Genomic DNA, 27,726 nt, shown 5'->3' on the forward strand with positions numbered 1-27,726 from the left:
GCTTTTTCCCTTTTGAATGCCCTTTGAGATTTGTTGAGTTCTTGGTGGACTCCTTTAAACCTTTCATGCTGTGTGTGTGTGTGTGTGAGAGAGAGGTTACCTGTTCTTCATTGTGTGTGTGTGTGTGTGAGAGAGAGAGAGAGAGAGAGGTTACCTGTTCTTCATGAAGACCTTATTTAGACGCAAAGAAATGATGTTTGGTAAGAAAAAGAAATTACCCATCAAACAAATGGTTGAGAAAAGAGGAAAAAAACATGGATTTCCTAATAATCAGTATTCTGTTTCTAGGGTTATCATTTAGCTTTACGGATACGGTTTTATTTGAAATCCTTATCATCTCAACCGTCTTATAAAAAAGATGTTGAGGCTTTAGAGAAACAAATTCAAGATCGATAAAGAAAATAAATCAAGATGCAATCACACAAGACATACTTACGAGTTCCCTCAAGATTGAGGTATATTAATAGATCTATACCCATTTCCATTTCACCATAAAAGAAAACTTTTGTTACAAATTACACCCTCTATAAAGAAAATTAGAGTTGATATTGTCACACCAAATTTTATTAATGCCACACAAATCCCTGAAGAATTGAGTCATGACAATATGACGCCCCCTTTGACACATGCACCACTACGCCCCATCACAGAACTGTAGATTAGTTGCCTTGGATTACATGACCATATATACTTTTTTGCGTATCACCAGGCAACTGATCTATGATTCTGTGATTGGTGTAGGTGGGGCATGTGTCAAAAGGGGCGGCATCATATTATCACGACTCGCAATTCTTTAGTGATTTACGTAGGGATTGGTGTGGCAATAGCAACCCTCAAAATATGTCACCAAGAAAACATAATTAAGATTTTACATGACATTACGTCAGTGAAATTAAAAGAAAAAACCTTTAGAAAAATGTCTTTCGAGAGCTCGATAGGCCAAAAACTGTGGAATGATGAACAATACTTCTTGTTGACGAGTACCATCAGACCCTACAAACAAAAACTAAATGAAATGATTGTTGTCTTTTTTTCATTCCATTATTGGGTTTTGAAAGCTGTAGTTTCATCATTAAATAAAACCATTGTTTAAACCCTTAACTACTTCATGCAAAATATGGCACCTTGTTGTTCTTCCATGAATAAGGCTTTCTCCACAACCAAACACACCCTCTATACATTGAAAAAAAAAAAAAAAGAGTATAGAAATTCAATATAAAAAAATGTGAGGAGGGGAGAGAGGATAAATGGCTCTGCTGTGTGGGTCCAAACTGTTGCCATCAGATTTCTAATAATGTGACCGTTATGTCTGTTGGTGTTCAAAATTTTGGGAATTTTAAACAAAAGAGGCACTTTTGTTTTGTTTTGTAGCTTCTACTGTCCTCTTGGGATAAAAGAGGACTTTTGATTTTCTTATATATACAGCTCTTCAATCTGATCAATTGACCAAAATGGATAGTATTTTGCCCAAATTACGGATTAGATACCTCTTTTATTCATTTTTACCGAAAAGGCAACTTATTGTATGGTCACTTTCATGATTTTATTTTTGTACTCTTCTTGTCAACCATATAAAAACTATTAAAAATTGGTTTAAAGATAAATTCAAGACAATGATATTACATTGGATGCCCATTTTGGTAAAAATAAATAAACACAAAAAAGGGATATGTCTGAAGTACCCTTTGATTGCTATGAGGTTCTTGAGTTAAATTATCAGAAATGTTTTTTAGGTCTCCTTTTTCTTTTCCCCTCTCCATGGAAGGTTATAGGCAATGAATTCTTCATCTTTTTTTTTTTAATTTAACAAAATATAAAATATTTTATCAAATTATATAAGATTTACAAAATATAATTCAAAATAGATCATTCATAAATTAATTAATTAATTAATATGCCATTTGAATTTTACGTGCCTCATGGATTAATGCATCATCATCAAAACCTTACCGTAAAAAGTAATTTTTATGTTAATTTAAGTGTGTTCATATGTTTTTATTATGTCAAACCACATCCTTATCTTCTTTTATATTTTATATTTCTAATAATCATCCTGCCCTCTTAAAACCTTTAAATTCATCAATTAATACGAGTTTATAATGTTGATTTCAGCTACTCATGATCTGATTGATAGCCCCCACAAGCAATCCAATCAGAGTTATCAGACCATTAAATTAATAATTCATCTTTTATTCTTTAACCTCAATTTTTTTTAATAATACTCTTAACTTTTTTTTTCCTGCTTTTACCCCTTTAATTCCAAAGAGGATGCCTGTGCCTAGGGCGAACGCTAATTAATCTACAAACTAGTACGTTAAGTATATGATTACAATCAACCTAGTGGTATGATTTGAACATATTTAAACAAGCAAACTTTATAGCAAAGAAAAGCAATGTAGAGAGAGAGAGAGAGAGAGAGATGGATGGGGGTATTTTGGTCTTTTTATGAGTTAACAATTTTCTTTTAGTAAGGGAAGATCTTTAGTCAAGAAAGAAAGAGAGGTAGGTACAAGGAGGGAGAGAAAAAGGGGTTCGGAAGAAACATAAAACTACTCACTCACACTCTCTCTCTCTCTCTCTCTCTTGCAGTTAAAATATTAGAATTTTTTTTTAAGTAAACAGATTAGTGGTTAGTAATTAATAGGTGAAAGTAGATTTTGAAGCTAAGTTGTGGCATCAAGACTAAGTGATTTTAACTAACTCAACAAGCTATGGCCCTTCAGTTAGGGGTAAATTAGATTATGATGTACTATGATGAGGTATAACGTGCATGATACATCATATTACTCTCCTGAATATTAGGATAGATAAATTGAGATTCATAAAGATTAGGATGATATATATTGGACATTAAATGGGTGATTGGAGATTCCATGATACAAAACCAATCAAATTAAACCCTTATCCACAACGTCCCACCATTGATGACAGCCTTCACATTGGTGCCGTTCTTTCGGGGGATCAAGTAATCTCTTTTCCAAAATTTTGTGGTGGTTTTCACTCTAGTACATTTTTATTTTTTTTCGAAGGCCCCAAGGAGTCCTTTAGTTAGGTCATTGTTTCCGAGGTTTGAACCCAAAGATACAAACAGACGATACAAATCCATCTAATATACACCAAAATGACTTAGATGTTAATAGTGTCTAAAGTTAAGTCCTCTCTCTTGGGTCCTAAATTACCCTTTTACACATGCGACAATTATGCAACTTCTACATGTCTAGACACGACATGGACATTTTCTTAATGTTGTACCTCCACACATGTTACATCTATGTATACGAAACATAATGGTTTGTTAAAAATGTGCAATATCTACAAAGACAGACTAAGACTATTAATTATTGGAATCTATATGAGTCAAGAAGATAAAAAACTACCACCTAACTCTCTCCATTTTTTGCTCCCTTTTAAAGAGGTCCACTCATTATTATGATCCCCACTAGTTCCAATAAACAAATAATGAGAAATCAACATAATGATCATCCACAATTTCAATATATTAATCTACTAGATATCACCAAGCTATGACTTCTTATACCCCATTTTACATTTATTTAATCAAGGCATCCAATGTGTCTCAAATTATTAAAAAAGATTAGCAATAAAGAAATTTGAACATATAATAGACACAAATGGAGTTGGTAGGAGAGGCCGAGATGACAAAGGTGGTGGGTGGTGGACGAGACTGTCGTGGTCGTGAATTGAAGGGTCAAGAGTTTAATACAAGTCTTTTTGTTAGAGGTGTTACTCTCTCACTCCCAAACCTCATTTGGCACTTTAGAAGCTGATCTTTCTTCAAAATCTCCACTCCCAAAATAATGGAACTCGCTTTCAATGAATAATCTCACTCTATGGATCATATTAAGTACTTTTTTCTTTCTTAAGTAGATAAATTTTTGTCTTTAAAAATGAGTATAGTAATGAAAAGCACCTTGAAGACTACAATGATGTAATAGTAGAAAAACTAAAATCTTTTTAAAATTACAAAATTTATAAGAAATTCTCAAAATATATATATATGGGAAATGTTCAGCAACAAACATTTTGACAAACATTTTGGCAAAACATTTTTCAAAACATGGGTTAGAGATTTTGGAATGGGCTGATTTTTGGCGAGGATGATTTCTATGGTGAGGAGATCATCATCATCAAAATTCAGCCCATTCCAAAACTTTTAACCCCATCAAAAATGGTTTACAAAAAATGGACGGTCCACGATTTTTCAACTTGTAAACTGGGGCTAGAAGTTTTGGAATTGGCTGATTTTTGGTGAGGATGATCTCCTCACCGTAGAGATCATCCTCACCAAAAATCAGCCCAATCCAAAACCTCTAACCCATGTTTTGAAAAATGTTTTGCCAAAATGTTTGTTGCTGAACGGGACCCTATATATATATATATATATATATATATATATATATAATCAATTGTTAAAATATTTATTCCTAGTAAATGATTATAGTCAATTAGTCATAACAAGGGTAAGAGGAAATCCAGTCAAATTATGGGGGGCATGGGGCGAGTGAGGACATAGGTAAGATTGTATTTTTAAGGTACACTTTAGTTAATTAAAATAGTTATACTTATAATTATCAAATTTAAATTAGAAAATAAGTTTTTTTTTTTCCTTCTGATATAGTAAACAGTGATGGAACAATGCTCTAAAGGGCTCTACACTGACATACTTTTGAACTTTTCACTCTTCTCCCATGTGCTTCACCTTCTGGTGGTTAAGGTGGGAAGAGAGAGAAAGAGGATATTTCAAAGAACTTCCCTTTTAGTTAAGCGGGGAAGATCTAAAGTAGATAATATTCCAGAGTGAAAAATGAGCGGGAGAGAGATTCTAATGGCAGACAAACTTTTACTTACAACACACCAATCCTTGTTTTTTAAAATATAGATAGGTGAGTAGTAAATAAATGTTGGTGTGTTAATAGAAACTCTAAAACCATTAGAAAAAGAAAAAAGAAAAAAAAAGTATGCATGATAAGTTGGACTCTTAACAACTTCAAGGTGGCTTTACAATCCAGGTGTCAAACCGAGTTATTGAAAAAAGCAACTCCAACGCACTTGGGAGATCTCGCTTTATATTATCTCCCAACTGTCATTATACAGAGTCAGAGTCCTTCAAAAAGTTTCAACGCACTCGGGCTTTGACTCTCTACTTAAAAATTTTCTAGAGAGAGTGTAAGAGGCAAAAGAAGAGGGTGGATCTGTGTGTGTGTGTGTGTGAAGAGAGAGAGAGAGAGCTGAATTGGTGCATACTGATTTTTGCTAGTGCGGTTGGAGTGAAGACCTCTTGAATAGACAAAAGAACACTCCATAATAAAATGCTTGGCAAAGATGCCTATTTGCATTGGAGTTGCTCTAAACCTAAAGATAATTTGGAAAAGACTTGATTGGGACATTTATGTATCATACGTTGAGGTTGAGTATGTCATTTGTATTTGATGGTTGTTCAAATTCCTAGTGTGTGCCCATTTGAATGATATCTTAGAATTTTGTCCATGAATAGAAGACTATCAATTACATAATTCTCCAAAATTTTCTAAAAATTTGTGAATTGACAAATTAATATGCTATTAATCTATTAATGGTAGGATATGGTAATATTTTTATTCTTTCACCCTCAAAATTTTATTTTCTCCAACATTCAAATATAAAGAATTAGATAGGATTTTTGGGAGCTTGAAGATGATGGGTTTTGGAAATTAGAAACCCAATAATATTTTCTGTAAAACTTTCCCAAATTAAACCCCCCCACCAAATAATTATAGTTGTATCTTGGTATGTAATTTCAATTCGTTTGCATGATACTTCAATCTGCAGACCACGATGAATGGTTGGTTTATTGTGTTTCACCACACAGATGATATGAATTGTGTGGTAAAGTGGTAAGAGAGACTAAGCATAAGATATGTGATAATTTATATATAACAAATTGTGTGCCATAAAATGTACAAGATGTCTACAAGCTGAAGTGAGCAAGAAAAGGGAATACTAGACTTAAAATTAAGGTTATCTTCAGAAATGAGAGTCTGGAGATCCACGACCACATACTTCGGTAGAATTAGGGGGGTTTAGAAGTAAAACACGATAATAGAGATCATTGAACGTTCACACAAAGTGGTGTCACACAAGCAAATTTGGTGGAAGACTAATTGAGGGTCTTCTTGGAGAGAGTATATGGCAAAACATTGAAAAAATTAATTTAGTAAGTATTTTGGGAAATAAACAAGTCATGAATATGATATATTGACATAATTAAGGTCTTGAATTATAGAGATGTGACTAGTGTTTATGGTCTTAAATCCCGAGTTGTCTTGGTATCGTCCACCAACAAGACGAGTTGACAAGTCGTCTCAAAGACACAGTTTGATCTAATTCTAAGGAGATTTTTTTAAATCTTATTTGAGACAACTCAAATAAATCGGATATCTAATTCCATACAACTCGGTCTCGCTCATGGAGATGTCAAAACAAGTTTTAAAATCATGCTAGTGTTAGAGCAAATGGGAGCTGGGAAGGAGCAATATGCTTCCCAGTTGCAATGGCTTTACATCGAAGGATCAACTTTGAGTCCATATTTATTTGTTCTAATTATAGATGACCTGCTCAAATTTAAGATTACGTACCTTGGTATATAGATGAAGGATAAAATTATGAATGCAAGACTAACGCCAATTGTCAATAAACTAAGAGAGTGGATTGAGATGATTTGAGAACATTCAATGAGGGCCAATTACAATCCCAACCAGAAGAAATATGCAAGTTGAAGGTTAAAAATAACAAGAAGACGACCCAAAAAAATGTGGATTGAGGTAGTGAAAGTGGGATATGACCAGACTCTCTGGAATGGAGGAAACCTGATTCGTTTTGGGATAAGGGTTCGATGATTATTAAAGATCAATGGAAAAGAACTTTGTAAAAGACTCGTATTGAAAAAGTCATTACTAAACGACCAAAAAGTTCTGTCTAGAGATTTCTGGTCTGCATTTTCAAAATTATGAACAGTGGCTTTCCCTTTTTAGGTGTATTACCCCAAATGCATATCATGCATGTATTGTTATGAAACAAAAACAAAAACGCATAAATTATTCAGCATCTTTGCATGATACATGGATGCTGAATAATACACAGTTCCTCCACAATACTGGTGTTAGGCTAGCACTGCTCAACGTTTCTTTTTCTTCTATGGTTTTTTCTTGACCTTTAACCCTACTTATTCAAACATTTAGGTTGAGGAAACCAACGAAATCTGTGTAGAAAAGAAAGGGTAGCTCGTTGAAAGGGATGTGATCTCATTGCTATGATGAAGGAACCAAGTGCTTCCATCCAATGGCAAAGGACTGTAATACCCATAAAGGGTCATAATTAATGTATAAACAGGTCCTCAAACCAAACAAATGACACGGACTTAAATATGGATCCTCCATGCAGCAGAGCAGCAACCTCCGTAAAGAAAGAGCACATCCCAACACTGTCAGTTTCAAGCTTCTATCTCTGAAAAAGTAAACAACATTGTGTAGTCAGTAGAGTGAAAAATAAACAAATGCTGATTCTAACAAATTAATTCACTTAATAACTTACATTTACAGGCTTTACAAAACAACCATTGAGCGAACAGAATCCCATAGGTCCACATGTTGCTCAACACACACACACGCTTCTCAACAGAGAAGAAAAGGTAACTATACATCTGGGTTCGCTGGAGGTTCGTCTTTCAATCCCTTTGTAAGCAGATCATAGTTGATTGATGCAAGCTGGGAAAGATTCTAGACACCATATACAGAAAGTCATTAAGTGTAAAGGTTGGTCGGGGGGGTGGGGGGGGTGGTTTAGAAACAAAATATGCCTAAAACAATGGTTTTTCAAAATATGGGTTAGAGGTTTTGGATTGAGCTGATTTTTTGTGAGGATGGTCTCTATAATGAGGATCATCCGCACAAAAAATCAGCTCAATCTGAAACTCGTAAGTCCATCAAAATTGGTTTACAAATTATTAGTAAAAAATCGACGGTCCACATTTTAAATCACTTTTGATGGGGTTAGAAGTTTCAGATTGGACTGATATTTTTTTCAGATGATCTTCTCATCATAGAGATCATCCCCACAAAAAATCGGCTCAATCAAAAACCTCTAACCCATATTTTGAAAATTTATTATTATTACATTGTTTTTGCTTATGTTTTTACTTATGTCCCATGATCTGTCCCCTATATATATATTTTGGTCATGGTTCCATTCTCCAAAAACATGTTTCACACAAATTGCTCTAAGTTTCAACAGTTCCTTTTGTCAGAAACTGAGCAGAGGTGCTCTGCAGGAGAGGTTTCATGGCAATTTCCAAGAAAATGAATGCAGATAACAAAGCCACTTCAATCGATGTGCCATGCACTGAGATCTCTACAAACTTAAAACTGGCCAAGTAAGTCACATTTTAAGAAATTTTCAATCTATGTAATAAAACGCAATTGTGGGTCCCACTCTAATTATAGTTATGAGGTATAACGCCCCCTCCAACAACAATGGAGTGAAGTCCACACTACAATGATGTGCCATGCACCGAGCATCTCTACAAATTTAATAGTGGCCAGGGAAGTCACATTTTAAGAAATTTTCTATATATAATAAAACACAATTGTGAGTCCCACTCTAGCTACAATTATGGGTGTAAAGGTCCTCTCCAACTATAGTGGAGTGAGGTCCACAGGACCCCACTTTATTGCACTTCCTTTTCATCCCCTTCAACGTTATTATCTTCCTCCCCCCCTCTCCTCTTTCTATAATATCCCTCCAATTTTACTATCTTTCCTCTTTTACCCCATGTTTCAATAATACCCCTTCACTATCTTTCCTCTTTTACCCCTTTAACCCACTTTATTATCTTTCCTCTTCTGCCCCTTTCTTAATATAATAATATACCTCCAACTTTATTATTTTTCCTATTTTACCTCCTAATCTCAAATATTTTTAAAAACACCCCCCAACTTTATTATTTTTCTGTGTTTACCCCATTAATTGCAAAGTGGATGCCCATAGGCATGGGCAAACTCTAGTTCAATATAATTATGCATATGCACATACCTTAAATGAGAAATTACTGAATGAATACTTGAAAGATGAGCTAGCCTCGAAATCAGCAAGACCTCCACATTCATCTCCCTGTTTACCATAACTGATGTCAACCTTTAAAACAACTGCACGGATTTGCTAAGGTTTATATAATTTCCAGGGCGTAAATTATAATCAGATTAGTTTGAGTTGGATACCAGTTCATCTTGACGATTGCTGAAACTGCTACTGCCGCTTGTGCTGCCACTATAACTGGAATCCTCGAATTCACTAGCTGCACAAACATGATCATCTGCTGTATTCCAGGAGTAGCGGCTTGTGAAGTAGCTAGTATCAAATGCACTTTCTGAAGATGGAACAAATGCAGCCTGTGAAAGAAAGGTAAATTTCAGAAGGTTAATCAATGGGACAAGTCAGATCCTAGATGTAAAAATATGCGATGGACTAGGCTGTCAATGGATCTGGTCCAGATCAGATCGGATTGAGGTCAATTTGGTACCGACCCAACAATGATTGGATCTAGGACTGATCCAATAAGTATCGGATCGGACCCTTATTAGATCAGGTTCTTATCGGATCTCAATATTAAGATCCAGATCCGATCCATTAACGATCATATCGGGCCAAACCAGATTTTATAAATAAAATCGAAGTAAGCTTTATATCTCTCAAGTCTGAACAAATATATAATATAATTTATATACTTTATAACATATTATCGAATAGGGTCCTTATCAGATCTGGACATGGTTGATCCAGATTTGGTCCAATAAGATATCAGATCGAAACTTATCGGAATCCACAATATCAATCCAGACCCGAAATTATCAAGAATGGATAGCATTTCAGGTCTGATTCGATCCATTGACAGCCCTACGAAGGACCCTCCTTTTCCATTAGACCAAATGAGATTGTCTATGATACAGCATATAAAAATTGAATTAACCAAATTTTTCCAGTTGTAGACGCCATCTATCTCAGATGCAAACATGTTTTTACATGTGATTACAATACTAAGAAGAGAAAAGATAGGCTGTGCAAGTAACCTTCTGCCTGGCAAGTGTGTCCCAGTTGATATATTTGAAGAATACATGTTGCTTCACCTGAAACGTAAGTTCTGGATTTTTAGATCAATTTGTATTTTAAATTTTGGAATGAATTCTAAGAGAATGCACAAGGTACAGCATTCAGATCTCGTTAATTTCAGAAGTTATTAACCAAGTTTACCTCCGATGCTCCATTAGCACCGAGTCTCTGATTAGGATCTTCAGTCAATAATCTGGAAAACAGAGTCAGTAATAGCACTGAAGTTACTACGATAGTCTATCTTGGTTAGATAAGTCCAGATAATTACGTAAACAAATTTACGTAATTGGGAATAAATAATGAAAATAACGTATACCATCAAACATCAGAAAGAATGAAAAGTCAACGTCAGGGACCAACAATGCCTCTGGGACCATAAAACCATTGTAACTTTACATAACCTATATTCACACATAGATCAGAGAATGAACATTTTCTCTATGCATTTGCACTCGGATATCCTAGTCCAGGATTATTTACGTAAACAAATGTACTGATGTGGAGTAGAAAGAAGTAAAAGAAATTAAACCATGAAACATCAGAAAGAATGAAAAGTAAAACGGCGAGGACCAGTAGTGCCTTTGGAAACCGTAACACCACCTCTTGAAGAAAAAGTGGAAATAAACTATATATATAGAAATATCGAATGAATAGCTTTCATCGGGGTTAGTGCTTGAAAACACAAGTGTGTTGAACTCTATTACATAGGTTAAAGATAATCTGCATGAGTGACACTGTGCCTAACATATGTCCGATACAGGTGTTCAGAACACTAATATTTTCAAAAACTTTAGTGTCCTTGTCACACAGATGGAAAAGGAGTAAACAAAATCACATTAGTCAAGTTTGGCTCAATAAAAAGAAAATCATCTTAAAGCACATCCAAATATAACAACAATCAAATCAGCTTGTCTTACCTATCAATTAAATCATGTGCTTCAAAGCTCATTTCTTCAGGAACCGGTGGCCATGGTATTTTACGATTGAGTATATTGTCGAAGATTCTCTAACAACAAAAGAAGGAAATAAGTAAGCAAACAACTACATGTATTCGAACACCTATATGTATTCAAACTAATTCGTGAAAGCTAGCACCCAATAATTTAACACATCAATTCTGACAAATCATTAAAGAATTCAATGGTTGTTATAGTATGAGTAGGCTTTTAAAACTTTATAGTAAATAAAAACTATATAACAAGGTAAATGTTTGGTATTTGTTCTCTTAAATCAAAAAAAATTAACAAGGCACTTGTGAGATAAGGGTAAGTGAAGCACAAATCGGCCAGCACATGTACAAAGAGGGGTGTGTGTGTGGTGATGGGGGGGGCGGCTCCAACCAGACTCCATTGGCACCAAAATCATCCCATTAACATCTGCCAAGGTGTCCTCATCATCTTACTTACAACAAACCCAGTGAAATCACTGAAAATGGGTTTCAAAGGGCTTAGTTTTGGAGGCCAACAAGAGAGACCCCCTCAAGTGTCCCTTGTTTGGCACACGCCTTCACACAAACAAGCCCATGATTGTTCTCAACGGTGGTGCTATGAAGGAAAGAAAGGCACGAGGTAAAGCGAGGCAAGGCCAACGCACCTCACCTACCCTAGGCAAGGTCAGTTGAGCATGAAATAGAGAAACCCTTCTCTTGTTGAGGGCACCTCGACCATTTTCAATTTCTTTTTGAGCTGAAATCCCTTGCGCTATACTTAAATCCTAAACACAAAATAAACCCCAATACAACCCATTTTGAAAATCAAAACACCTTAAAATCCTTGCATTTGTGTGGATTGGAGAAAAAAATTAATCTAAACTCCATCCAAAATATTACCAAACCCCATTTGTTTCGCTTTATTTCTTTAAAGTTTTTTTCCTATAAATAGTTGGTTATGAGAACATGTAAGAGAGCTTTTGATTGATTAATAATATTTTGATTGTTTTATAAGCTTTGCTAACATTGGTTAACCTTTGTGTTCCATAAGATTCACTTGCAATGAGATTTTATGAGTTATCCTTGACTAAATTGCACTGAAATACAATCTCGGTCTACTTACAGGGGTTCCTTTTTCCCGGGTTTTGTATCATAACCAATCTATTTCTCTTAATGGCTAGTTTTCTCCCACATCATATCTACACTGCAAAGGCTTCGTGGGAACATCATGCATGTTGAATTTCCAGTTAAAGAGCTAGGGAAAAAACCCATCCCTTTCAAAAAATGCATTCTTTATGTGGATGCTTATAGCTATGCTTAAAAGTTTGATCCCATAGAAGTAAAACAGGTACACCATTTGCTATAGCAATGAAGAAACAGTGAATCATCTTTTATTCATTGCCATATACCAAGAAAAATTCTGAATACCTTCTTCGTTCACCTTGGGATCAGTTGTGTGATGCCAAAGTGTGTTCCAACCTTAATTGAAGGTTGGTGCATAGTGCAATCCCCTTCCCGATCGGCTGCTTACAATGGGGATTTTACGTCCATGTGTGAGTTGTTGATACATTTGTAAAGAGAGTAATGAACGTATCTTCGAAAACAAAGCATGGATTCTATACCATAGGCATCATGTGCAATAATTTAAAAACCTGGGCCATAATCGGAGAAAGATAATATCCTACTTCAGTCCTGAATTTGTGGGCTCCCCCACCCCCGATGGATGAGAATCCTAAACAACCTTTGAAGACCTATTGTAGGAGGAAAAAGACTAATAATCAAGCCTTGATGTGGCATGAAGATGGGTGTTGTGATGTTTTTTGAATTTTAGGTTTTTTTTTCTTGTCCACAATAGTCAAAGTTATTTTAGTCTTTTTAACATTTTAGTTGTGGGTGTCCAACAATTATTTTATATTCTTTGAGTCTTATTTTATGTTCCTTTATAGTTTCAAGGCACTTGGTCAAGTCATAAGGAAGTTGTGAGTATTTTTGTTTGGTCATTCTCAATCACTTAAGGAGTCATGGGAAAACTTATAATTTTACCCATTAGGTTTGGACGCACCTATAGAAGCTTATAAAGAATTTCTTTTTGTTCTCTTTTTAAAGACTGAGGAATAAAATCTGAATTGTGGTTGCCCAAATAAGCTTGATGAGTGATTCTCAAACCATAGAAGGGATTTCTATTTTCTTTTTCTAGGAATAGTAGAATGATTCTAGGGATTTTCTTTCCCCTTTCTCTTAAAATTCCATATTACTTGATTGTACTACCATTTTTGCATTATTTATCTTGCGAAGTTTGGAGATTGACTGGAGACTTGTTGGACTGATTTGTGCAACATAAATCAAGTATTATTAGAATTTTGTTTCTCCCCCTTTCTCTTTTCCTTCACCCTAAGGTTTACAATGTAATACACTGTAATTCCCATTCTAATTCATAAACTTTGAACCATCATCCATAAACCCTGATTTGCTATTCCAAATTCCTTCTTTCATATCCTAACCAACCCAAACCCTTTCCCCTTCATTTTTAAACCTGAGATACCAAAATATTTTAGGTTAACCAATTTCCCTAATCGGTCCTACATCACCACCTCCCCCCCCCAATATCTTTGTTTTAATCAGAAAAAGAGTGGAAAGTTAAAACAGAGAAAAATTGAAAGTATTAAAGAGAAAAAATACGGAAGAGACCAAATAGTCCAGGAACCAAAGTAACCACCTCTGGATGCGCTGCATTAAAGGGTGGAATCCCAACAATAAGTTCAAAAAGAATCACACCCACAGACCACCAATCTGCAGTCGTGCCTGAAGAGGGGGAATACATCAAATTTTAAATTCACTTGCAAAAAATAATAATTTTAAATTCAAGGATTGTCAGACAATCCAAAAGAAGCTGATACTGTGCCATAAATAGGAAAAAGGTTATACCAACCATGTCCCGTTCCCAAGAGTATCTCTGGTGCCAAATAATCAGGTGTACCCACAGCAGAACGCTTCTGCCGTCTTTCCCGCTGATCTAAGTGCTCCAAAGCAGATAACTGAGGCTCATCTTCTCCAAGTAGTGATGTACCACTAACTGCTGGACCAGATAAGTCATCAGTGCTGTTGATGAGACCAACCTTTGAAAGCCCAAAATCTGTCAACTGTTCAGAAAGGAAGCCAGATTTCTTTGAGATGTACAGTAATAATATTACTTTAATAGGAACAATATCTCCTAAACAGGATAAAGTAATTTAATGATAAAAGCAATCCACAATATGAACTCCCCTGTAAAACGGTAAGGTACTAGTTGAATAGAAAAACAGGAAACACTATGGCAGCAAAACACATGGCATGAGACATAACAGTGAAGTTATCATAGACAAAAATCAGTTATTTTATTAGGTTTTAATTCAGTGTTTTTTTTTTTTTCAATAAGTAGGCTGCCTTATATCTAAAATAATAGAATAGACCAGTTGAGATTAGCAGCCATCATACAAGAGTTAGGTACAAACCTCATAATGATAACAACAAAGTTAATTTAAACACAAGGACCCCCAATTAAACAAAATTCATCAAAGAACACCCCTTTGAAGTCCGAATCCCGTTTGCTCCAAAAAAATTAGAACCCCAACACCTCCAAAATTAAATCTTGAAGTTCCAAAACATGCCCATTGAACACTTTCGATTCCTTTCTCTCCATGTTACCCAGCATATTGCAAAAGGGACGAGGGACCATAGGTGTACCTTTTTCTACCTGAAAACACGTCATGGTTCCACTCTTGAAATAATGACAAAATTGAGTTTGGAAACACTCATGAGAAATTAAAGAGACATAAGAAATGGGCCCATAAACTACGAACATGTGACATGTGGACAGTGAATCAATAAGTGGAAAACTAACTCCCCATTCCTTTTACACATGAAGCGAAAGTTTGGTCCAATAAAACCCTTAATCATAAGATTATCAAAAGTGAGAATTTTACCGAAGCAGCCAACCACATGAAAAAAGAAACCTTCGAAGGTATTTTGTCGCCCCAAATGGGACCAATTGGGAAGGAAAGAACCCTTGGTGGTGAGAGTGAATCACAAAATGAACTTACCCACAGCAAAACGCTTTTGCCAACTCTTGAATCTCCCAATCATTAAAACCCCTTTTGACGCCCAAATCCCAAGCTATCCCTATCCCACAATGATTCAAAAAGTCGACAATCAAATTTTCCTTTTTCAGGGATAGCGCATAAAACCTTGTGAATTGAGAGTACAATGGAGATCCACCACACCAACTATCCTTCCAAAATCGAATCCTCTCCCCATTCCCACACTTGAAAGCCCCCAACTCCCTAAACTTTGAGTTTACGCTCATTATGCTCATCCACAAACTACACCCGTAGGGCGACTTCACCTCTTTACTCTCCCACCCAAAGATCTTTTCCTCATACTTTGCCTTAATAACTCAAAAGACTTGATCTTTCTACTCCATTTCCTTAAAAGTGCCAAATGAGTCAACTTAAAAACTTTAATGCCTAGCCCTCCGTTTTTCTTTGGCAAGCAAATCACTTTCCACTTAACGATATGGAACTTTCTTTTCCTTTTCCTGTCGTTCTAAAGAAAATCCCTAATCATTTTTCCAATCTTTGGTATGGGAAACAGTGATAACTAATAGACTAGTATACTCAAAAGGGTACTTTTGATCAATGTGACTTTGCCCCCTTTCGAAAGATACCTTGCTTTCCACAAACTCAATCTTTTCCCCACCTTTTCCCAATGGGTTCCCAAATAACTTTGCACCTCGAGCCCGTCCCTAAAAGCAATCCTAGATATACAGAAGGAAAGAAGCCTTGAGAGGACCCAAACATTGCAGACCAACTACGAATTTCCGGAACTTGACCAACCATGAAAAAATTTAATTCAGTTTTTTTATGCAAATTTACGTTTAAAATTCCTTGCAAGTTTCATCATCATGTACCCTAGGGGTAGAGAATTTTTCCTTGTTTTTAATGTCCAAAACTTCAACTAATTGAGTAAATTCAATTATTTCAAATGCAAGCTTACTCTTTGATAGATGTGGAAGGTGTATTTTAGACACCCACCAACATGGCATCACCATAGTGACATTCCATACGCACTAAGTGAATTGCTGGCCACATCATAGGGTCCACTCACCAATAAATCCGCCATGCTGTAGTCATGCCAAACACAAGTGATCCTTAGACAAATCGTTGGTTTAGTGGTCAATAGAAGCCATAGTTTTGTGTAGGTTTGTGACTAGAATGCTTCAAGTCTTCCTCTACTTCTTCATGTGTCTTCAAGGTTGATCGTTTTGACTCTTAGCTCCAGGTAAATGGCGAGAAGGTGAGAAAGAACAAAGGAGATAAGGAGAGGAGAGAAGGGGGAGGCGCTGGTGTGATGCCTGCCAGAACATTCTAATGGTCAAGTTAGTCATTGGTGATAGAAATGAAGAAGGTTAGTGAGCATGTGGGGAAGACGATGAACATTGTTTTCTTTTAGGGGAATAAAGAGATGTTAAACTCCAGATTTTCTGAACCCTCTCTCAATCTTTGACTAAGAGCTATTATAGACATTTTTCTATGGACAAATGTCATCATATGATTGGTACTGGTAGGTAGATATCATGGTGTTGAAATGGACAAATGGATGGTTGATATCTGGCTATGTGTCCTTAGAGGATTGTGCTCATGCCAATTAATGCAGCCCTTGAGATTGATTAGTCGGGTCTCAACTCATTTAATGCTCATTTGGGGGGGAGATACTTTATCTGGGGGTCAAAGAATGTATTTTTCATGCTCCTTTTTATAACTACTGGTAGATATCACATTTAATGTTGAGATCTGGAAATGGGTGACATGATCTGGGGTCAGCCCATTTCTCTTAGAAGTGTTTGTCTTACTATGCTTGGGAGTGTTGTTATGAGCTTTTAGCTGATGCTTAGATGATTTGACATGCCTTTTCCAAGCTGATCTTCTATTTCCGGCAGAATCATCTTTAGCTCCACTGGCCCTATGGAGGGTTGAAATTTTGGATTTTTATTTCATATTTGAGATAATACCAAGCCATGAGAATGTGTTAGTTTGCTCAGACTTTAAGGCACTCCTTTCTCTCCAAGCAAAAATTCCTCAGTCTTTTAAGAATTCCCGAGCATAAGGTCGTTGGGAGGACTTCGGTTTTTTATGATCAACCTATCCTACCTTTTTCCACGTCCTCAGATTGTTGATTTTGGTCGAGCTGATTGAAATCCATCTCGTTGGGGCCTTTGGACCTTGTACTTTCATCCAAGCATTCTTCTAAGCGATACTTGTATTATTCTACGCGGATCTATATTGAGTGGGATGGAAAAAAAGGAGGTATTATTCCATAGGGCATGTCTTCACTAGATGAAAGGGGGAAATGTAGAATCCACAGCGTCGCCCATGCTTTTAAAAATCAATTTAATTAGCAAAAATTCAAGCAAATTAAATGCATTTTCTATGAAATCAAACAAAAGTTCATGAGAAAGTTCAAAAAGACAAGAAACTAATCATCAAAGTAATTCATATAATTTGGTCAAAAGTCTTTAAAATTCATTAAGGTTCAAGTTTTAAAAGAAATCAATATAAATACATCAAAATCTTTAAAAAATAATAATAATAAATAAAGTAGTTAGGGAAGTTTGGGGACCGACTGCAAAAACATAAGACATGCTTATAGTCAACATTTGATAAAACAACCATGAAACACTCTATGGTAAGCAACCATGAAACACTCTATGGTAAGCCTTAGGGAGGATTTAGGTAGTCATGCAGCCTTGTTAGTTCTTGGAATATCCAACCTAGAACTCTTAGCATTCCATGAAAAAGAGAGAAGTGCAGACTAACCTTTAAATGACCATCATGTGCAATCAACAAATTATCAGGCTTCAAATCACGATGAACCACACTTAAAGAATGTAAATATTCCAACGCAAGCACCTGCACATCATGTTGCTTTCAGAATTCCTTCTCTCTCTCTCTCTCTCTCTCTTTTGATGAGTATTATGTAACAAATGAAATAGCAAAATTACAATAAACTTCAGCTTACAATTTCTGCAATATATACACGAGCAACATCTTCATCCAAGCAACCTAAATTTCTCAATAATGAGTACAGGTCTCCCCCATTCAAGTATTCCATCACAAGATATAGGTTCTCACGACTTGTAAATGAATAGAAGAAACGCACCTAATACAATTCATATTCTAATTAGAATGGGAGCCAATTATTTCCTTATGTTAAAAAAAATGCTTTACTTGCTAAACCTGCTCACCACAAAAGGATTGCGGACAGAAATCAATATATCACGCTCCGCCAAAATACTCTCCACAGCATTCTTACGGATCATATCTGCCTTTTTAAGAACCTGCAGAAATGTCACAGATTTACGTTAAAAGAGATGATAACTAGAAGGGTGGAGAAAACTAGGGTCTACAATAGAACAATTACTGGAAAAAGGAAATGCTTATCAAATTTTTGGGGATTGAAATAAGCTACTTTAAGTCGTGAAACATGGAGAGTACTTATACTCCCAGGTTTCCCACGCACACACAAATGCATGCATGCGAACAGCCTAACACACCAATAAATAAAATAAAAATAAAAATTGATGTAGATTACTAGCACTCCTCAGTCCTTACATGGCTTACTTCCATATATTTATTTCTCTTTTGACCAAAACTCTACCCAGATAAGTTGGGACTCGGGACAAATTATACTTAAATAACATATAATATATCCCAAGCATTTCAAATGGAGGTCCAAAAAACATACACCCAGAAACTTCTTAAGCAGCTTGGACCAATGAAACACGTAGGCTTTGAAACAACTAAGGAGAACGTTGTGCAAAGATTCCTCTTTTTTTCCCCTAAAAGTTTATATTATTTCACTTTTCTAGATGACCCCCAGCACACCATGAATGATAACATTCCCCAGCCTCTAGTGGTTCTTTGTTGGAAGCAGGAGTGCCATTAAGAACTAGAAATTGAAGATATTGGGACCCCAACTCTTACTTATTACACCCCAATTAAAGAAAATTAAAAAAACAGGTCAATGATTCAGAATAAGTAAAAGTTGGGGTTCCAATAAAAACTTTCCTTTTTGTTTAGATTTTTATTTGTTAGATTTAGGATTTTATGTGACCCTAACCCTATTTGTAAACAACTGCTGAAGTTGTTCGAATGTGTTACAATGCTTTGTAATGTTGAAGTAATAACTTGAACCAAACTTTTGTAATGTTTGAAAGGTGTGTTTTAATCCTCAATTAGGTTGTCATAAATAATTTAAGAAATTGGGCTGTAATAAGTAAAAGTTGGGGTGCAAATAGCAGCTCTCATATTTTATGACCAGGAGTGGGAAAGCCGTCTCTTATTAAATTTCCAACAAACTTTGTAGGAAGTCACTGAACAATCATCAGGGCCCAACGCTTTATCTCCATTCATATTATGGATGGTGGCCCTAACCTCTTCCAACTTAAGGATCTCTCCAATCAATTGTTGTGTGCCAAACTAATGCAATAAAAAGGAAGACTATCCAAAAAGGATCTGATTTCACTCTGCTTAGAGCAAAACTTAGTACAGTAGTCCACCATTTCTTAATAAGTTAATATTGTTTTTATCTTCACCTCATTGGTTCTTTATGAGCACTAATTGTGGAAAATACTCGTATTGTTTCCTTTCCATAAGCCATCTCACCGAGACTTTTTCTTAAAACAAATCTCCTCCTGATCAGAGATCTAAAAATTTTCCTTCACCTATTGTTTTTCTCTACAACAAATAAACCCACATTCTCCTCCTTCCTGTAAAGAAATTTCTTCCACAAGGACTTAATTTTTTAAGTCCATCCTACCAAATTCCTTTTGCTCTATTTTTTTTATAGGTAAAGAAATTTATTCTATTAAAAAACAGGTGGTCGATAGACCAGCTTACAAGGATAGTACAAGTAACAAAGAAATAAAGGAAAATAAAACAAATACAATCGGCATATCTCATTGCTACAATGGCACTAATTGCTACCATAGCACATTCGATCCTATTTAAATAGTAGATCCTCATAGATAACAACTTCGAGTTCTTTACACACTTTATTCCAATAGAACAGATACCCCATAGCGCTAATAAAAGCATCGTGTTCCTTTCCTTCAAAGACCTGCATGCTCCTTTCCTTTCATACACCATAATATCCTCTCATTGGAGAAGAAAGCCATTGATTTCCAAGACTAGAACATTATGGGAATGGAATATGGGAAGACCCAAGGAATTTTGAACAAGGGTAGAAAATGAGACCAAATTTTTGCGACAAAGGAACAATGAATAAGGATTTGAAAGGTGTCTTCTCCGCACGACTTACACTAAGAACAAAACTTAATGAATACCATCCCTCTAGAAACGATGTTATCTAGTGTAAGGATTCTATTCCGGGAGGTTGTCCAAATGAAAAAAACTACTTTTGATGAGCTTTTTGCCTCAGATTGCGATTTCGGGATAAAATACTTAGATCAGAGGTTGAATAGCCTTGTGGAATGATTTCACAGAAAATTCTCTGTTAATTAAGTGTAAGTGGGCCCCACATGCTTTTATAATATAAATAGAGAAGAAGAGGAGGGGTTGAACCTATTCAAGTTCAACCCTCTCACTCCTCTCTCTGTTTCTTCTCTCATTTTTCTCGTGGATTCATTATTGGTCTCTAACATGGTATCAGAGCATCTTTGCTCTTAGATTAATTTATTCCTCCTCCTCTTCTTATTTGTCTTCTTCTCTTTTTCATCCGGGTTCTTAAAACACTATGGCCTTGGTACAAAACACAATTTAGGAGTCTGCATTTGCAGTTTTTTTACACCTAGATGTATATCGAGGGTGTAGTTTCTGATTTGTTTATGGTTTGTCGATGATTGTGAAGCGTGTTGTAGTTTTGAAACCCCAAAATTTTAGAACAATTCTGTGAATCGTATTCCTCAAACAGTGCTCGTGAATAGTGTTGTTTGAACAGTGTTCATGTGAACAATGATGTTTGAAAAATACCGTGAATAGTATTTTCTGTATTAAAAAAAAGAAGGTAAAAAGGAGTTATAATCCTTAGTTGTGTTACAAGTGTAACCCTAGATGTGTATCTAGGGCCTCGTTTGTGATTGTTTTTTGGGGCTTCGTGATCAGTTTTGGGAGCTTTACATGCAGATATTTTTGCGTTTGGTGATGTTTAGGTCGTTTTTTGGCCGTTTTTAGGATTTTTTATTTTCTAAAAAATTGCGGCTTGGGTTTGTCATCTACCATTACCACCCCTCTCATAGGTGTTTTCTACACCTTTGTTACCATTTTGATGGTGTTTTTGCTCTCTGGTGTGTTACAATATTTTTTGGGTCAAATCTCTTCACTCTCAGACTTCTACTGAAGGTATTGGATTTTTTTTTCTCTATCGGATTTCTACGCAGTTTATTTTGGATTATTGGTGCTGGTTGTTTTCGATTGTTGGGTAATTTCTCTACTTGTCGTTTAGTGCACATCGATGGCTGTTTATATAGATGCTCGGATTCCCCTGGGTGGTAATCGTGGTGGCCATAGTCTGGTTGTTCTCACTTGTTGGGTAATTTCTCTACTTGCCGTTTAGCTCACATTGATGGTTGTTTCCATAGATGATCAGGTTCCCATGGGTGGTAATCGTGGTGGCCATAGTAGCACATGTGGTCGTCATAGTGGTGTTATTGGCAGTGGCTCTAGTTGTGGTATTGATAGATCCAGTTGGAAGTGCAACTATTATGAAAAGACTGGGCATACAGAAGATTATTGTTAGGAAAAATGGGGACGTCCTGATTATGCCCACCAAGCATCTGTTGATATGTCTTCAGCCTTTGTTACTCAGCCCTCTGCTCCCAAGACCATGGTTTCTGATTCTGAGTCTCAAGACAACATTATTGTTCAACTCAATCAAATCCTCCAAAAGTTGTCAGGTCTACCCTTTCCTTCATCTGCTCCCACAACAACCATGGCCAATAAAGGTAAACCAGCTTGTGTCGTTGCCAATCCCCTTCTTCTTGGGTAATTGATTCTAGAGCTAGTACTCACATGTGTGGTATCTCCTCAATCTTTTCTAATTTTCGCTCCTTTAAATCTCCTATTATCTTAGCTGATGGCTCTTCCTGACCAGTTCTTAGAATTGGTGATCTTCATCCCACTAAGTCTATGACACTAACTTCTGACTTATTTGTTTCTGAGTTTCCATTTAATCTTATTTCTATGAGTTAGCTAACAAAATCATTGCATTGTTCTGTAACATTTTCTCTTACCTCTTTGTTTTTCAAGACCTTGGGAAGAAAAATGTGATTAGTTGGGTGCGTGAGCATAATGGATTGTATTTTCTAGACCATGATGAGCCAATCCCTGCTTTGAGTACTGCAATCTCTCCTCTATAGTGGTTGTAACTTTTGAGAAGAAGAAATAATTATTCTACTTAAAAAATAATGAACTAATACATAGATTTATAACAAAACAATAGTATCAGTTCTTGAACTAATTTTGCCATAAAAAATGAACTAATTACAGCAAAAAAGGAGAAAATTGCCCAACTAAGATTAAAAATTTGAAATACTAATTTCAAAAAATAAGCATCCTAATTACTTCCTAAAATTTCAACAATCCCCCTCAAGTTGGTGCATAGATATCAATCATGCCCAACTTGCTAACAAGAAGTTCAAAGTTAGGTCTAAATAATCATTTGGTAAGGATATCGGCTATTTGTTGCGTTGTTGGAACAAACGGCATACAAATAGCTCCATTGTCAATCTTCTCCTTTATAAAGTACCCATCCTCCACATGCTTTGTACGATCATGTTGCACTAGATTCTGTGCAATGTTGATGGCGGCCTTGTTGTCGCAGTACAGTTTCATTGGCATGTTCACTAGTAACTTCAACTGTTATATGACCCTCTTTAGCCATAACATCTCACAAACCTCATGAGCCATAGCACAAAATTCTACTTCAACACTGCTTTTTGCAACCACGTTTTGTTTTTTTACTCTTCCACGTGACTAAATTACCCCATACATATGTGTAGTACCCTAATATAAATCTCCTGTTAGTAATTGAACCTGCCCAATCTGCATCAGTGTAGGCGTCAATGCTTTGCTGTGTAGTCTTTTGAAAGAGTAAGCCTTTACCTAGTGTACCTTTCAAATATCTCAAGATTCGATAAGCTGCTTCAAAATATTTCTCATAGAGTGAGTACATAAACTGACTTACTAGACTCACGGAAAATGCAATATCTGGCCGTGTATGTGATAAGTAAATCAGTTTCCCTACCAATTTCTGAAACCGAGATGTATCTACAGGATCACCTTCTTTGTTATCTCCAAATTTCTAATTAGGATCAATTGGGGTGTCTACTGGTCTACAACCACTCATTTCGGTCTCCTTAAGTAGATTAAGAACATACTTCCATTGTGAAACAACAATTTCCTTCCTCAACTGAGCTATCTCCATCCCGAGAAAGTATCTTAGAGACCCCAAATTCTTGATTTAGAACTTGATCCAAGAGACTTCTTTAATCGGTTCATCTCAAACAAATCATCCACAATGAGGATTATGTCATCTACATAAATGATTAACACAGTTATCTTTCCATCCTACGAGTGTCTTACAAATATGGTGTGATTAGCATTCCCTGAGTGTACCCTTGGCTTTGAACAAACTGAGAAAACCTCTCAAACCAAGCCCTTGGTGACTGTTTCAACCCATACACGGATTTCTTCAGTCTGCACACCTTCGAATCAAATTTCCCATCGAAGCCCGGGGGTACATCCATACATACCTCTTCCTCCAAGTCTCTATTAAGGAAAGCATTTTTCACATCTAATTGCTGCAGGGGCCAATCAAGAGTTGCTGCAAGTGACAGGAGAACTCTCACAATATTTAACTGTGCTACAGGAGCAAAGGTTTCTAAGTAATCAATGCCATAGTCTGAGTAAATCCCTTAGCAACCAACCTAGCTTTATACCTTTCAAGTGATCCATCTGACCTGTATTTAATTGTGAACACTCATTTACACCCGACAATTGTCTTTCCTCTAGGCAAGTACACCATCTCCCATGTCTGATTTTTCTCAAGAGCCTTCATCTCCTCAAAAACAACCTCCTTCCACTCAGGAACCTTTAGAACATCCTGCACATTTTTAGGAATCTCCATACAAGACACTTGTGAGGTAAAAGCACGGAAATTTGTTGAGAGATTTTCATATGACACATAGTTAAACAATGGATGTTTGGTGCATGACCTTACACCTTTTCGGACAGCAATAGGAATATTAGATAGAATCAATGGACTCACTAGACTTAAACCTAGGATTAATACCTAAAGTAGATGGGACTGATTGTGCTGGCTTGGAGAAAGCATTAACTAGTGGATTTGTGGACTCATGGCGGTGTGGGAGATCAACCGACTCTTCTCCTTGAGTTGTATTCCTTCGCGAGTAAACAATATCAAAGGGTATTATCCCTTTGTTGTTGGTGCTTGTTTTCTCCATGTTTGATTCATTGGATTCATGACTTTCATGTGATGGCATTAAGGATGAGCTTGTATTTTCATTATTTAAAAACCTAATTCACAAAAATCTGGTACAATAATGTTTGGGTTCTCAACTTCGACTAAGGGTTCAGGAGACTAATCAACTTTGGCTATGGGTGCAAGGGAATGATCAATTGACACATCTTTGAGTAGGAAATATACATCAAATCTTCATTTTTTTTCTCCCCCTGAAGATGAGTATTAAAAAACGAATTTTGTTCAAAAAAAGTTACATCCATAGTGACAAACAATTTTTTAGTAACTGGGTCAAAACATTTGTATCCCTTTTGATTAGAGGCATATCCAACAAAAACACGTTTTCGAGCTCGGGGTTCAAGTTTTCCTCAGTTATGATCATGAATGTGAATAAAAACAATACACCCAAATATCTTTAGAGGCAAATTTGATGGGGGCCTATTATTAGGGTAAAACTTATGGAAAAAATCTAACAGAGTTTCAAAGTTTAAAATCTTACTAGGCATTCAGTTTATAAGATAGGTTGCAATGAGAATAGCCTCGCCACAAAGATATTTAGGTACCTTAGTTGTGAAAAGCAACATCCGAGCTATTTCTAATAGGTATTTGTTTTTCCTTTCAGCGACTCCGTTTTGTTGAGGAGTATCATTGCAAGAGCTTTGATGAACAATCCTTGTTTCTATGAAAAAATTTCCCAAAACTTTGTTAAAAGTACTATTTCCCATTATCACTCCTAAATATTTGAATTGTTTCAAGAAATTGATTTTGCACCATGGTGTAAAAAATTTTAAAAATCGCTTCTACATCAAATTTTTCCCTCATTAAATAAACCCAATTTAACCGTGTACAAACCATCTTTTTCAAAATTTGTAATCACCCGATAAGATCCCCAAACATCACTATGGATAATTGTAAATGGCTTAGACACTTTGTAAGATTGGGAGAAAAAGAATTACAATGGTGTTTAGCAAGTTGGCAAATCTCACATTCAAAAAAATATGGACTTTTATTTCTTAAAAGAGTCGGAAACAAATACTCTAAATATTGAAAACTTTGATGGTCTAATCTATAATGCATAACATTATTTCATCATCTCTGGAATCAGAAACAGAATTAAAACAAATACTAATGTTTAGTCTACTCGAGTTGGGTCCATCTTTAAAAAAGTAGAGTCCAACACACTCCCTAGCACTGCCAATCGTCCTCCCCGAACTCAATCCTGAAACTCAAAATGATGGAAAAAAATTAACACGACATTTGATATCAAAGGTGATTTTTCTAATAGACAGTTGAATAGATCCGGTTCCAGCTATGGCAAAAAGAGAACCATCTACAATTTTGACCTTTTTATTGCCTGCACAAGGACTATAAGAGGAAAAAAGTTTGAGCAACCGGTCATGTGATCAGTCGCTCTAAAATCGATGATCCAAGGATTTACAGAATTTGGGAAGACACTAAGGTTGAAATAAAAGAGTTACCTTTCTGAGCTAAAGAGCAAGGAGTTACAGATGATTTTGGAGATTGAAACAATTTGTATATGTGCTTTAATTGCTCCTTTGTGAACGGGACCATTTCGGAATTGACTTGATGCTCTTGAGAATACTCAATTGCAGTCTGGAATGCATGTCCTTCTCCACTATTCTTCTTCTTCCAATTTGGTGGTTTACCGTGAAGTTTCCAGCAGGTATCCTTCGTGTGCCATGTCTTTCTACAGTGTTCGCACCACGGCTTTTTTCCTTTTGTCACCTTCGGAATCCAATCCTCTAGACACGAGAGTCGAACCCTCTAATTCATTGTTTGAATTCGGCTCTGGATTTCGCAGCATTATACTTCGTCAGGACTCCTCACGACAAATTTTAGAAAACACCTCACGGATTGAGGGCAAAGATTTCAGCCAAGAATTCTCCCTCTAACCTCACCCAAACTGCAATTTAGACCAGCAAGTAATATATACACGATCATTTTCTTCCCTCTTTTTGTAATGAGCACAATCATTGGGATTTTCCCAATCATCATCGTAACACTAATTCAATTCCTGCCATAAAGTGACCATTTCGTTGTAATAAATGATAACTTCACGATCACCTTGCTTTGACTGCCAGAGTCATGTCTTCAAATCGAAAATCTGTGATGAATTCTCCAAATCAGAATGACAATCTCGCACGGCCTCCCAAATTTCTTTGGCTATCGGTAAGAACAAGTAGACTTCCCAATTGCTGGCTCCATCGAATTAATGAGTCATGCAATGACGAGAATTTTCAAATCGCCATTTTTTCAGGTATGGGTCAGTTGTTGCAGGTTGTGTTACTTCACCTATCAGATGTCCCAATTTACCCCTTCCATCGATCTTCAATTTCACAGATTATGCCCATTCGAGATAATTTTTCCCATCGAGTTTGTGAACGATGAGTTGCAGGTTAGAAATCTGGGAGAAAGATTTGTCAGATGATGTTGATGTTGTTGATTGGGGATCTCGGAGGAATCTACCGAGACAATAGGGTTTTTTGTTGCACCGGTCATCGCCGTCTTCGCCATGGAAAATCAAATCTAGAGCACAAGGCTCTGACACCATGTAACTTTTGAGAAAAAGAAATAATTATTCTACTTAAAAAAATAATGAACTAATACATAGATTTATAGCAAAATAGTATTACCAGTTCTGGAACTAATTTTGCTATAAAAAAGGAACTAATTATAGCAAAAATGAGGAAATTGCCTTAACTAAGATTTAAAATTTGAAATACTAATTTCAAAAAATAAACGTCCTAACTACTTCCTAAAATTTCGATAGTGGCATTATCGCTTAGGTCACCCATCATTGCAGAAGTTGTGTCAAGTTGTTCCAACATTGAGTCTTATTTCAGTTTTGAAATGTGAGGCTTGTCAGTTAGGCAAACATCACCGTAGTAGTTTCCCCCCTAGTTTAGAGTCATCAATTGAGTCATTTGATGTAGTCCATTTAGACATTTGGGGTCCTATAAGGATAAAAAGTACTTATGATTTTTCTTATTTTGTCATTTTTGGGGATGATTATTCTTGAATGACTGTGCTATTTGTAATGAAGGATCGTTTTGAACTACCCAAAATCTTTTTAGCATTTCATA

General features: G+C 36.0%; 1 protein-coding gene across 2 annotated transcripts in view; it reads right to left on the reverse strand.

Moving 5' to 3' along the window:
* Window positions 1–7,265: 7,265 nt before the first annotated feature.
* Window positions 7,266–27,726, reverse strand: part of LOC147394000 (putative serine/threonine protein kinase IREH1) — a 43,052-nt gene continuing 22,591 nt past the window's right edge. Inside the window, exons 7-18 of one of the 2 annotated variants that reach the window (XM_086453551.1) lie at window positions 18,369–18,461; window positions 18,143–18,283; window positions 17,941–18,033; window positions 14,019–14,229; window positions 13,806–13,891; window positions 11,079–11,167; window positions 10,303–10,354; window positions 10,122–10,178; window positions 9,273–9,443; window positions 9,088–9,165; window positions 7,591–7,775; window positions 7,266–7,503 (exon numbers count right to left, since the gene is read on the reverse strand). In XM_086453551.1, the coding sequence (XP_086309677.1) occupies window positions 7,692–7,775; window positions 9,088–9,165; window positions 9,273–9,443; window positions 10,122–10,178; window positions 10,303–10,354; window positions 11,079–11,167; window positions 13,806–13,891; window positions 14,019–14,229; window positions 17,941–18,033; window positions 18,143–18,283; window positions 18,369–18,461 (1,155 nt within the window). In that variant the 3' untranslated portion in view covers window positions 7,266–7,503; window positions 7,591–7,691. Of the gene's footprint in view, window positions 7,504–7,590; window positions 7,776–9,087; window positions 9,166–9,272; window positions 9,444–10,121; window positions 10,179–10,302; window positions 10,355–11,072; window positions 11,168–13,805; window positions 13,892–14,014; window positions 14,230–17,940; window positions 18,034–18,142; window positions 18,284–18,368; window positions 18,462–27,726 lie in introns of those variants that run through there. The other variant, XM_086453552.1, reaches the window with a different exon arrangement.

The sequence above is a fragment of the Akebia trifoliata genome, chromosome 9 (assembly GCF_017979445.1).
Source record: "Akebia trifoliata isolate Shusen 1 chromosome 9, ASM1797944v1, whole genome shotgun sequence".
In the NCBI taxonomy this organism is placed as follows: domain Eukaryota; kingdom Viridiplantae; phylum Streptophyta; class Magnoliopsida; order Ranunculales; family Lardizabalaceae; genus Akebia; species Akebia trifoliata.